Source organism: Podarcis melisellensis (genome assembly GCF_964234715.1).
Source record: "Podarcis melisellensis genome assembly, chromosome: Z".
NCBI classification, from domain to species: domain Eukaryota; kingdom Metazoa; phylum Chordata; class Lepidosauria; order Squamata; family Lacertidae; genus Podarcis; species Podarcis melisellensis.
Window position 1 is genome coordinate 42238069 of NC_138547.1, and position 13777 is coordinate 42251845.

General features: G+C 43.0%; 1 protein-coding gene across 7 annotated transcripts in view; it reads right to left on the reverse strand.

Moving 5' to 3' along the window:
- AFF2 (ALF transcription elongation factor 2) overlaps positions 1 to 13777 on the reverse strand; it is a 408154-nt gene that overhangs the window by 171836 nt on the left and 222541 nt on the right. For 5 of the 7 annotated variants that reach the window (XM_081897541.1, XM_081897540.1, XM_081897543.1 and 2 more), the window contains exons 4-5: positions 10097 to 10141; positions 26 to 118 (exon numbers count right to left, since the gene is read on the reverse strand). In XM_081897541.1, the coding sequence (XP_081753667.1) occupies positions 26 to 118; positions 10097 to 10141 (138 nt within the window). The remainder of the gene's footprint in view (positions 1 to 25; positions 119 to 10096; positions 10142 to 13777) is intronic. The other 2 variants (XM_081897542.1, XM_081897546.1) reach the window with 1 other exon arrangement.

Consider the following 13777-nt stretch of genomic DNA (forward strand, 5'->3'; position numbering starts at 1 on the left):
AGATGGGGTTCTCTCTCAGCCCTACCTGAAGATGCTGAGGACTGAACCTGGGACATTCTGTATGCATATCAGATGCTGTACCACTGTGCCATGGCCCTTCCCCATGTTCCTTATGTTCCTAAGAAAGGAGGAATATAAATGTAACAAATAAATATTTGCAAATAAATCTAATTTTGTGAGCATCAGTTCAAGTCATTCCTTCTTTATTGGCTTTTCCTCCCTGAAGGTTGAATGTCTGGAGCAACTGTACCCCAGAAGATGACTCAGAAACTTCAGGTGGTTCAAAATGAAGTAGTTAGATTACTGGCTGAGGCTCCCTCCAGATCTCATATAACCCCTGTTTTAAAACAGCTGCACAGGTTGCCAGTTCATTTCTAGGCCCAGTTCAATGTGCTCATGTTATTTTTAAAGCCCTAAATGACTCAGGCCCCAAATATCTGAAAGAGTGCCTCCTTCCCCACAAGACCGAACTGGGGGCTAAGATTAGCAGAGAGTGCTCCATTGGTTGATCCACCAACCTCTGAAGCTCAGGGTGTGGTGGACAAGGAAAGGACAAGGAAGGGCAGCCCCTAAGTTGTGGAACTCCCTTCACACAGAGGTATATCTGGCACCATTATTTATACAGCTTTTGGCAATTGCTGAAGAGGCACTTCTTTACCCTAGCTCTTAACACCTGAGATGTATGCTTCAGGACCTATCTAAAAACAAGTTTTAAATATTTTTTTAAAAATATTGTGCTTTAATTGTTGCAACCCACCTTGGGACCTTAAGGTGAAAGGTGGTTAATAAACTGAAATGATAATAATGATGGTGAAAATGGTCTGATTGCATCCCACATTAATATTACCTCCCGGCAATGGCAACACACACTGCACTGTGGGTGATAATGATTATGGGATTCTAGCCTAGGAATACTCAGGCAAAAGAAGACGGTTCAGGGCGTTCAAGAGCAAGCTCACAATTTCCCAATGGTGTTATGAAATACAAATGATGCGGGAATCCTCAAGGTTCTCCTTGTCCTTACTCCCTAAAAGCTGCAACCTTCAGAAATATCTAGGGGATGGAGAAACTCACCTAAGAGAAAAGGTCACAGCATTTAGGGGGTTCTTAATTTAGAGAAAAGACAAGCAATAAGAGACGTGATAAATGTGTTTTAAAGTATGCAAAGAGTGGAGGAAACAGATAGAGAAAAGTTTGCTCCCTCTCTCATAACACTAGAACTCATGGAAGTTAAATGAAATGTTGGAACAGGACAGACAAAATAAAGCACTACTTCATAGTTAAGCTATGGATCTCATTCCTCCCACAGGAGAGTGTGATGGCCACCAACTTGGATGGCTTTAAAAGAGGCTTCCCCAGATTCATGGAGGTTAAGGCTATCAGTGGCTACTAGTCATGGTGGCTATTCTATGCCTCCACAGTCAGATGCATCATTCCTCTGAATACCAGTTGTTGGGAATCAAAAGTCAGGAGAATGTTGTTGTGTTTAGGTCCTGCTTGTGTGCTTCCCTTAGACATCTGTGAAAACAAGATGCAGGACTACATGGGCCATTGCCCTGATCAAGTGGGACTTGTCCTATGTTCTAAACTGAAGTCACACAGGTAAAAACCCTTCACCGTCTTCTCTTAAGTATCACTTTTTTCAGCCAGGGCAAGCCAAGAGGCCACAAAATACTGTTGCAGAGAAATTCAGGAAAGCTTTGAGAACCCTGACTTTTTTTTCTTCCTTCCTTTCTTTTAAAGAACAGATCTTAATTATTACTACAGCATGCATTGCCTTTGTTGCCTCCAGCTGGTCATCAAACACTAGCAGGCTGTTCATTAGCAACAGTTTATCAGGGGGTCACACAGAAAAAGCTGGATAGACGCCCATGTAAAGACCACCCAGAAGAACCGTGATTACTACACTAGTTAGCCCTAAGCAGTGAATGTTATTCATAACTCCTGCAAGTGTCAAGCAGTGACAATTACCAGTTATCATACAAAGCGGAACTGGAGTAAACCTGCCAAAGAACACTGTTTTTCCCCCTCCTACCCACAGTGCAACATGCAATTTATTATCAAGTTCCAGCAATTACAAAATGAAGTTGTTGATCTCACTTTGCTGGAGAGATACAAAGGCTAGACTTGGTAATGTAGCAATCTCTTTCTCTTTCTTACAAGGATAACTCATGTTCATGTTCAGAAGAGAGAGAGAGAGAGAGAGAGAGAAAGAGAGAGAGAGAGAGATGCCCTAAAATGACAACTCCACACTGGCAAAAGGAGACAGAACAACGCATTTAGCAAAATCCCCCAGTCCGTCTTTTCAAAGAGCAACAGTCAGTAGAACTGCTTCTGAGGACTATTCTCCCTTTTCAGACGCAATCGCTTCCTTGTAGTGTTCACTTATCACATTAAGAAAAATGGTAATGAAGGGATCATGACAACTTCTTTTTGAAAGTGACAAAGGCAGAATTGCTCAGGAGAAGAAATAAGGAAGAATGATCACTACTTTCTTGGAGAGAGGCCTCCAGTGAGCAACTCAAGAGTACTGCTCACTTTCTGTCGTTACTTGAAAGCCGGGGAAAGAGAAAAAGTGGCAGGCAGCTCCAGGTTTACATCTGAGCAGAGCACCTGCGCTTCAAGGGATCTTAACACCATTCTCCCCTCAGGGCTTCCCACAGCATCACATTTCCTGTTTCTTAGGGCACACTGCCTTCAAAGATGTTTCAAGTGCACACCTAGATCATGCCTAGAAGGGCCTCCTAATTTTGCCTATGAGGCTGTTTTTTCCAAGTCCCACCTTCCTGCCCTACCCTGACATTCTATGGGACAGATAAAGAAGTGAGGTAAGCATCAATCAGCTGACCAGTGCTTACAGCAAAACCCACAGGAAATGATGCCTTTGCCCATATGGTTTGATTTCAAAGCATACAGGCAAAGGAAAATGCTTCAGCTGACATCATGGTGACATCAGATGACTAGCAGTTTTTAAGCCGCACTCATCTGTCAGTGTGGTCAACACAGGTTAGAAGACAGCAGGATCTAGTAATTTGTGTAGTACCTAGTCTATTGTACAAATGCTCTACCTACTTTTGCCTCTGGCACCACCTACTACTGGTATGTGGCCCTTAGGATATTGTTTGGAAGGGAATATGGCCCTTGGGCTGGGGAAAAAATTCCTAAGTCCCTGTAGCTCTCCTGCCAAACTTCACAAACAGCAGAATTCATGCCAGGAATGTGGTTCCAGTCACTGTTCATTGGTTGAAAATTCTAGCTGCCATATTGAAAACTGCCCCATGTTTGCCACATGTTCATTCTGGGCCAGTCTGGTTCCCAATACCTCAAGGGTTACCATTTTCCAGCTGAGCATACTTGCTGACTGAGTTCTAGTCAACAGAGTTTGTTGTCTTTGGAACAAGAAGAACAGTAAACGCTTGGTGTAGGGATCTCAGTGTGGCTGCTCAGAGACATGGTGAAACCTACAACAGTTTATCAGATATTCTTATAACCAAGATTCTCTTGTGTTGAGATAGCATTTCTTTAGGCTACTTGATCTGTATTTGTTCTCAAGTTATTGCTGCAAATCACTTTGAGCAACTCGAAAAGGGAAAAGTGATATATACATTTAAAAACAAAACAAAGTAAATGTGTTTCTTAGGTTCATGCTGGCCCTTTCTGACAACAACAGCAAAACGGCTGGGCATATTCTCTCCTCTCCAGTCAATTCCCCACATGCCTTCAGGGGAAACATAACATCAAAGGTGTTATTGACTCTAGGTCTGGTCTCACACTATTTTAAACTAATGGCTAGTGGGCCTTTGAGTTTTGCCAACCAGCCTGCAGAGTATGTTCTGTCAATAAGCAATGCAAGGATGTAATGCTATCTACAGTGATGAAGAAGTGTTCCTATTAAAAGAAAAACTGGCAAGGAATCTTGAATCAGAGAGTCAAGACAAATGTGCTCCCCAAAAACTCAGTTATAGAAAACAATACTTTCCTGACCAATTCCTAATTTTTGTTGGGGATAAGAGCATTCCCCATTGCTGATAGGCACCATCACACAGTTTCAGTTAGTTTTTAAAAACATCTGCTCTGTATGATGTGCAGACCACACATGGTTTGCCAGCTAACATCTATCTTTAAATGTATTGCTCCTTGTAAAATATCTTTGCTTCTGGACTTAGACTTTATATATAGGAAGTCTTGGCCCAAAGCTGATAAGGAACAGAAAACAGAGGTCTCTAGTTAATTTATATTTCTTTTGACTGAGGGACTGTTGACCAAAAATCAAATGCTTAAAATGGGGGGAAACAAACCCCTCTCTAGCAACTTCAGTCTGGAGGTACATGCTGTAGAATATGTAGAGGTGTTGCTAGAAATGTCACAGGTTCAGTCCCCAGCATCTCCAGTTCAAAGGCTCAAAAAGCAAGTGAGGTGCCTCTAAGATACATTTTTTAGGAGCCACAGGATTGCATTCCAAATTCTCTCTCTCTCTCTCTCTCTCTCTCTCTCTCTCTCTCTCTCTCTCTCTCTCTCTCTCCCTCCCTCCCTCCCTCCCTCCCTCATGCAAAGAAGCTGAGCCAGTCTTGATGTGGACTTTTACTAGCCTTTACATCTCAATTTCCACTGCTGATTTCTCTAACATATTGGGGATATCGAAAATATTGCCGAGCAAATGAAACTGGGCCAGATTTATGATGCCTCGCTGAGATCTACTTATGTGACCCTGATGCTGCATTGTCTTAAGCTCTGCATCATCATCATCTCCACACCTGTACAAATGATTAGTGTTTGACACAGAATATAAATTTTCTGGGACAGATTCCATCCCTCTCAATGTCTAATTATTGCACAGCTGGGAACACGCAGCATATGTAAAACAAGGGAGATGCGGCCAAAGGGCAATTTTCCTGTGTCAGGGAATCCTCTGGCAGCACAAAAATTGCCAAGCTAGACAGATCAGTTTCTACTCCAGTCCTTGCCTCACCCAGCCCACAAGAGAAGATTACTCAAATAAATCCATAGAGACTGAGATGTTAGGAAAAATTGCCTCTTAAGACAAGGGGTTGTACTCAGCCGAGTCCTACTCAGAGTAAACCCACTGAAATTAATGGGTCTATGTTAGTCATGTTTATTAAATTCAGTGGGTTTGTTCTGAGTAGGACTAGTGATGGATATAACCCTAGTTTCTCCTCCAAGAACACCTACATCTTGGATGGGGAATTGGTGGACCTGGTGCCCACACATTGTTGGACTACAATTTTCACCATACCTGATAACTACTGGCCATGCTCAATGAAGCTGATAGGAGTTGGAGTCCAACAAAATCCAGAGGGCCACAGACTCTCCATGCCTGCCCTACATATGTCATTGACGGGTCATGCTTTCCATTAATTCTGTCTCCTTTCTGCACAAACAATAAAACATATTTTCCAAGACAGCCAGCCAGCCAGGCAGAAGTCTCAAGCCAACAGCACAGGGAAGGAGACTATGTGACCTTCCACATGTTGCTGGACTACATCTCCCATCATCCCTGAAATTTGGGGCAAGAAATCTAATTGCGTGCCAAGGCCCAGTGCCCCGCAGTACCCTGCTGAATAATAAACACACTGACACGAGTGTTTAGGATTATGGGCTATAACAGGCCATAACTTTATTGGCTGCAGATGTGAGCAGTTTGGTTTAGGCATTGGGTGAAGCCAGGCTATATCTTGACTTCTGCCTCTCTGCAGGGAGTCACACTAAGGGTAAACCACCGACAGAGGGAGCCCTATGACTTACATCAAATAAGAGCACCCTGGAGGGTCCCCGTTGGGGTCATGGCATGGCCCTAGCCCACGTCCAGGTTTTGGCCAGGATCCACACTCCCGGATCCCTTTAACAGGCTACCCTTAATGAGGAGGGGCAGGCAGAGGCTACAACCCCCCTCCATTTAAAAAAGGCTTACCCAATGCCTAACCTTACAAAGTTGTGGCAATTGCTACTAGGTAGGCGAAAACCAAATGGCCGGTGCCAATTCGCCAAGTGGAAAAATTCCTACCCAGCCCCAACAACAAGGTGGCTGACATTTGTCCATAGCAAGGTTATGCCATAACAAAGCTTTAAAAAGAGGGCATGTGGGTAGGGAGATCTGGCAAGGAGGCAAGAGAGGGAAGCCCCCAGCCGCACCACTGTTTAAATTACCCACAGCCCCTCCTCCTGCTGGCAAAGGTTGGCTGGGCAGGGGTCACACGGCCGGGGCAGACGTGGAGGGGACATCGATCCCCACCCTTGAGCTGGGTCACTACAGTGGCCCAGATGCCCGGCCACAATGCTGCCCACTACGAAAGGTTAGAGGTCCTAACAAACACATATTAATTTCAGAACAACACAAAGCCAGCAGCAGAAATTCACTAAACCTATGCCAAAACAGGGAACTCCAGGGGGATAGGTCAGAACAATGAAATGGTCTCCCATCCATCCATCCATCCATCCATCCATCCATCCTATTTGTAACTTGCCTTTCTGTCACTGAGGTTTCCAAGGCAGCTTATGAATATGTTTGGATAAAAGTTTTTCATAACTGTGGTCCCCCCGCCCTGCTAATGACCCACCCATGTGTTGAAAGAACATGTGAGGGGGCTGCAGCATGGACAGGCTAACAATGCCACATGCTGCGGCCGCATCCTCTGCTGTCTGCATGTTTACCTGGAGTAAGAAAAGGCTCTACATAAGTACAGATTATGCATGCAGAGTCACAGTGTCGCTATGCTGCCTCACTTTCCTTTGCTTCCCTTTGCCTCCCAACATGGCAGGAGCTTCCTTAGGGGCTCCTTCAACTCTTGAGGTGCCCTTTTGTGGGCTTCCCTGATGGCATATGACAGTGGCAGCAGCAGCAACCCTCCCAAGAGCACCTAAGACTTGCTGCTGCCATTTAAATGTATCAACCTGCCCAGAGTGTCCATCTTGCTCTGGGGCTTGGTTGTGATGGGGATTTAATTGCCAGGCCTTGCTGTTATGGTGCTTATCAAATCACTGTGTAATGACAGCCCAAGACAGGCATTGTCAGTTGACCCTTTCAGGGCCCTGAGTCCTTGGCAGCTGCCCTAGAGTGCCAGGAACTGACACCATTTCTATTCTAGCTCTAAAAATATTTGCCGAAGAGTTCTCTCCAGCACTGGTGCTAAGCCTTAGGTAGAGACAAGGTGAGGAGCCTGGGGCATTGAAGATCCAGGAAACCACCTCCTGCTGCCCTGACCATGATGCCCATATAGTCCTTCCAAATGCCATGGGCCAATTGGACATCACAATACAAGGCTCTCATTCTCTCCGATTTGCACCATGCAAGGCAGTAGTGCAAAGACCTGAAGTCTCCCGTCTGTAGCCCTGGCTGCTCCTGGCATATGGGTTGATTTATCTACTCTTCTGTTGGAAAGTGCCCATTCTTACTCATTCTTCAGACAGCAAAAGGGCTAGGTTGCTAAGTTACTGATATTTGACATCACATCCTTCCCAAGGTGTTCCTACATTTGACAGGCTTGCATGATTTACTATGCTGGGTGGCTTGCTGTTCCCAGGCCCAATGACGTCCGTAAAGTCACTTGAAATTCAGATCATCTCCTCTCCTGCCCCCCTACCCGACCTCTTCCCAGCAAAACCTCTGGATTCTACGAGAAACTATTGAAATGGCTTGTGAGCAGCCCTGCTAGACACTGTGCCAGTGTGTTTCAAAATGCAATCAGCACCCTCATCTTATGCAGTTTTCCAGCATCTCTTTTTTTAATATAAGTCAGAAGAGGAAACAATGAATAGGGTGACAAGGAAGGTGGGGATGTTGGGATAAACCTATTAGTGGGCTAATTTTGCTTTGTGAACAAGTCACCTCAGCTATGGCTGGTACATATTAAGTCGATTAGCGCTTTTTCAAATGCTACGAGAAAGGTAATACCGCATATAATTTACTCAGTCAAGGGCATTTTCACCTGCTGATCAATTTACATATTCTCCAATGTCATTAGATTGAATCCAGTCATCAGAAGGAGAGAGGAGAGAATAAATTACAGCCTTTTGTTCATTTAACTCAAGTCATTTTACTCTAATTATCGGCAGGTTTTGTTTTTGCTCAAGACTACAGAGCTTTTAATTAATATCACACCTGTCCAGCTATTTGTTCAAATGTTCAAAAGCTGAATGTGTGTTCCTAACTTAGAGTAGTGCTGTTCTTGGAGTGGGTATCTGTTGAGACACTAGGGGAGTTCCCAACTCCAGCTGTTTTGACATGGGGTCCAATCACACACCAACAAATTCAGGCTGTGCAATTGTAGCGGTTTGGTAAATCCAGATTGGACTTTTTGTAATAAGGAAAGTGGCAGGGAAATGCCATGGAAAGTGTGAGAGAAAACTTGCTCTGGTGCAACATCCTCTAACCTCACCAACAAACCAATCAGAACAAACCAAGAGGAAGTCCACACTCATAATTGCCTTTCACTTCACAGCCTCCTCCACTCTCATTGGAACTGTTTCTCAGTACTGGATGGCAAAGGGGTGAGCATAATATTTAACATGTGGATCTCTTGCACTGGATGGAAAGGTCATTTGTGAAACTATGCATGGTGTGGAGAAAGTAGATAGAGAAAAAATGTCTTCTCCCTTTGTTATAACCCTAGAACTTACAGGCATCCTATGAAGTTAAACGCTGGAAGATCAAGGATAGATAGAAGAAAGTATTCATTCACACTCCGCATAGTCAAACTATAGAACTTGCTCCCACAGGAGGCAGGAGGATAAGTCTATTGATGGCTACCAAGCATGATGGCTATGTTCTATTTCCCCTGTCACAAGCAGCATGCCTCTGACTATCAGTTGCTAGGAATCACAAGTGGGGAAGAATGCCTTTGCGCTCATGCTTAGCTTGCTGGCTCCCCAACGTTCTTGGGTGGTCACTGTGGGAACAGGATGCTTGACAAGATGGGGCAGGCTTGTCTTATGTTGTTTAGAGTTTTCTGAAGTGACATAAATACTTTTTTTGACGATGAACAGTATACATGTGGTGTCTCTACGTGTTGTAGCCTCCACCTGGTGGAGCCATTTCCCCAGAGGCCTCTATTTGGGGGTAGTAAATGGTTCTTTGGGCTGGCTTAAATTTGTCAAAATGTGTGTCTGGTGTTGGGCTGGACAGATTGCTGTGAACAGTAGAACAGGTGTGGGGGAACCTTTGGGTCTCTGGAGGTTGCCAAACTACAACTCCCATCAGCCCCAGCAACCATAGCCAATGGCAAAGGATAATATACCATCAATATTTGGGGGCTGAAAGGTTCAGCAACAACTGGAGGTCTAAAGGTTCTAAAGCCATCACTGCCATGAATGTTCCTGCACTAGATTTCAAAGCCCCAAACTGAGACTTTCCAAGTAGGAGAATTAGTGGAATGGAATGGAGAATGTATGGACATCTTCCCTTGCAGTCTCTTATGATGGAGAAGATGGACTTTCCTCTAGGACATGACCATGGTATATATGTCGTTATTATCCAAAGACACTTTTTGTCCATGCTGATTTTCCAAAATGCACAGTTGGGCAATACCATTCCTAGGACCATGCAAAATGTCACAAAATAGTGAGCAAGTTTCAACAACTCAATAACCATTTATTAGGCAAGATATTACACAAAACGGTGGCTGGGGACACAAGGGGGAAATTCTACCTGCTCGCCCCCCTCCTCCTCCCAACTGTGTTTTAGCTACATGAGGATACAGAGGAGAATGCGTTTGCTTTTAGTATGTAGGATTTATTATATGTGAACGCCATCTTTCTTCCATAGAGCTCAATGGTTGCATCCAATGCTAGTCAGCCTAAGAGTAAACCCATTGAAATTAATGGACCTAAGTTAGTCATGCAAAATAATTTGAATTGGTCTACCCTGAGTAGGACTAGCAGTGACTTCAATTTGATGTATTGTTTATTTTTACTTCCCTTCCAACCCATTAGATTAGTCTGAGGGAGATGGATTGGGCTCAAAATCACTCAGTAACCTTCATGCATGAACATAGATTTGCACCAGATCTAAGTTTGCAACAGTATCAGCTGCCCCCGCTCCACAGGTTTTCAAGTGATAACAGATGGAAACATTTCAACTTACCCGCAATATGTCATCCACACAATTGGACTCACTGAGAAGGTTGACCTAGAAGGGGAGAAATGAATTATTCTTGTTATTACTATTATTAAATGTATTACCCTCCACTCACCCATAGGTTCCTGGACAGGTTACAACCATTTAAAATTCAGCAGGCAGTCAATGTGAAAGCAAACAAACTTTGAATTGTGCCAATGGAGCTGTTGCAACAAGGGAGTTGTATACTCCCTATAACCAGCTCTGGTCAACAATCTGGTTGAAATATTTGAAGTAAAAAATATCCACAAAAATGGATAAAAGAAGAATAGACTTTAGTAATGTAACAAACTTAATTTTCTACTTCCAAGTCAACTTTGTAAATTGAAGCAGTGCAAGAGAAGTGTTGCATTATTATAATTGCTTTTGGATGGCAAGGGTGGTGAGATTATATTAATTGTCCCTGGTTGAGGCTGTAAAATAGCTGAAGAAGTCCTTCTTTGCTACAATGCATAACTTAAAAAGCTAAAGAAGTCTGGATTTCAACAGGATTTTTACTACCTCCTCTTTAGTTACATTTCTAATTAAACCACTTTGATCTATTGATGCAAAGAGACACTGCTAAATGTATTCACTATTGAGGTCTCTAGCCTTCCCTGAGATTCGAAAAACTCTTAGATCTGTATGTGCTCACACATCACACTTCTTAACTGCTCCCTAAAATGTAAAGGGAGAAGGAGATCCTAAAATAACTCACTTCCATTCAATTTATAAATTGCATTAATTAAATTCTACATTTCCAGCAGTGTGCAGCCCAGGTTCTAATGCAAGATCTAATTAAAGAAAACAGGAAAGTTGGAAACACAAAAAACACGCATACAAACCCCACTGCCACCCCCACATACCGAAATACTGGAATTGTAACACAGAATTGTAACTGTTTAGCCTCAAATTAATGAGGCACTCTGCTAAGCAAGAATGTCCATAAATCCCTAATGAGGATTTTAAACACATTAAAACTTCCTAATACAAAGTGTTTGCCTTTGTTTTTATCCAATAACAAATAAGCCAATAATTTTATGCCTCTAAATGACACTATTAACTGTCATGGCATGTTTTATTTGACAATAGCTCTATTCAAATACAGTAAAAACCAATTAATTTGCTTGCTGTGAAATGCTTCTTGATAGTTTTTATGGTTGCTGTTCCCCCTGCCCTGTTCTCAAGGAAATGTAAATAGGAGGTCAGTAGAGTGCCTGGTTTCACTTTAAAACACAGGGCAATAAGCTATAGATTTTCTATTCAGTTTGCATTTCAAATGAATGGTAAGATAACCTCCAATTTTTGGAGGGTCACGCAACATACAATGTCACCCTGATAAGCAAAGAGTTTCAGAGTAATCATTTTACGACCTGTGAAATAGCCAAATATTTGAGATGTGATCGTTGCAAAATTACCACTTGGCTCTCTCTTTAAACAACAGCCAGCAATTGAGTGCTTAGCCTCTATTCGTTTCCTACCACTTCCCACGCTCTGAAAATGCAGAAGCATAAAATCTGTCATTGCAATATTAGTGTATGACAAAGGTGGTCAACCTTTTTGGTCTGGCAGGCCAGATTTTTATCTCTCACCCCCACACTATGGGCTAGCTTTTGACAGCTGGGTGGGGCCACCCACCTGCTAATCATCTGGTGTTATGGTGATGTTAGGCAACTGGTAGGTGGTTGGTCTCCCCCACCTGTAAAATTGGACTGGCAAAGCAGCACCCAGCAGGGCTGAAATCCACGCCCCAGCCACGAGCTGATGTCACCCCAAAGCAGCTAGGCTGGGAAGCAGCTTGCAGCTATGGAGGGCACTCACAACTTTCTCCATCTTCCATCCAATCAAGTATTGGACATATCAAGGTTCAAGGATATATTCTGGGCAAAGCACTCTGGAAGGGAACAGAGTAGGGATGGTGGGAAGTATGGATTTGGAGAGTCTTGAGGGTCAGATATAGAGAGCCCTGGAGGACCTCATTTTGTGAACTGACTTGGAGTGGCTTTCCAGGGTTTCAGGAAATAGTCTATACTAATCCTGTCTTGAGAAACCAGGGTTTGAGACTGGGACCTTCTGCATGCAAAGGTAAATATTCTACAAATGAGATCCGTCCAACACACTCTGTGTCAGATCTCCTTTTTCCCTTTTGTGGTTGCAAGGCAAAATCTGGAAGAAGAAACAGAGCTATGGTTTCCACTTGCTATGTAAAGACAGTCGCCTCACTGTAATAGCAGTGCTATTTATTCTTTATTTTAGTGAGGATTTTACATATGGAAAATAAAATCAGCACTGAGCACTTTGTGGCAGATTATTGCTACATGTCTTCTTACATTGCTTTGGGTGATTTTATAGTGGCAATGCTCTCTGTGAATGAAATAAGTGGGCTTTCACCTGATTATAGAAATGTTGATTTGAGTTTTAGTTGGCTAATCAATTAAATTTGCAGCAATTTGGGTAAGAGTGAAAATAATGGCTGTGAAACAAAAAGCATTCTTTCATGCTTTTGAAAAGAACAATTCCATCCTGCTGGGGATCTAAAGAGGAACACCTCTTTTAAGATGGTGCTTGCCACCTGCAGTTTATTGTTTATATTGATTAGACACAATGATTTTGTGTCTTTGTATTTTAAAATCTGGTGCCCACTTAATCTAGGCACCTTTCTAGTCAATCAAATGAGTTTTTAATTAATCTCACTAAGGTAATCAATTAAATCAGGAGTGGTGAACCCCTAGTGGTTCCCTTTGACCACTTATTTTGCCAGTGCTGAGCATAATTGCCTTTAAACTAGACACAGTGCTGGGCTTGGCAGAAAGGTTTAAAACTCTCTGCTCAGTCCACTGCTGCAATGGAAATTTGAATAATGAAATAACCCCCTCTTCACTCATCAGATGATCTATCTCATGACCATGGAGTGGGCAATTTGAATCTCCATCAGACTGCTGGAGTGAGAAGAGAGGCTTGAACCTCTTTGCCTAGCCTAGTACTGCAGACTAGTACCTCACACTGATGAGCAGGAAGTGGGTAGCCTCCTCAGTTGATCTGCATGGGGGTTATTCTCTCTCTTTCTCTTCTTGTCTTGTAGATGTGTGCCCTGTGGTGTAGGCATCTAAGAGTGTGTTTGTACCATGGTGTGGTCACACCCACCACAAGACTGCTGTTGAAGGTGTGGCTGCTGAAGGATCACAGCCAAGGGGAAATGAGAACCTCTGGTCAAAAAACCAAACAAATATTCACCACCCTGAATTAAATGATACCACCCATCCATTACATCAAGTAATCTGAAGCAGCCACTTTGTGACACAGATAGGGATGTTGGAGAACTGCATGAAAAACATAAACGAGCAGAAATTGCAAATTTCTACTGAGTCCTGAATGGAAATGTCCTGAATGGAAATCAATCCAGCATTTATGATTGGTACTCACTGCTGCTGTTGTTGCTTTCAGTCCACAAACGATAAGTAATTAGATTACGCTCCTCTCCTATATGCATTGTGTTTCCTTTGCATTGGAATGAATAGGTGGAATGATGGCAATGGACGTGGAACATAACTAACTACATAAATTACATAAGTTATGCAATTTTGCCAGTGGGTTGAATAATGTACTTTTTGGTAGAAGATGAACTGCAGTGGAACAGAAACAATGCTGTGTGAATATAGGAGAAGGCTA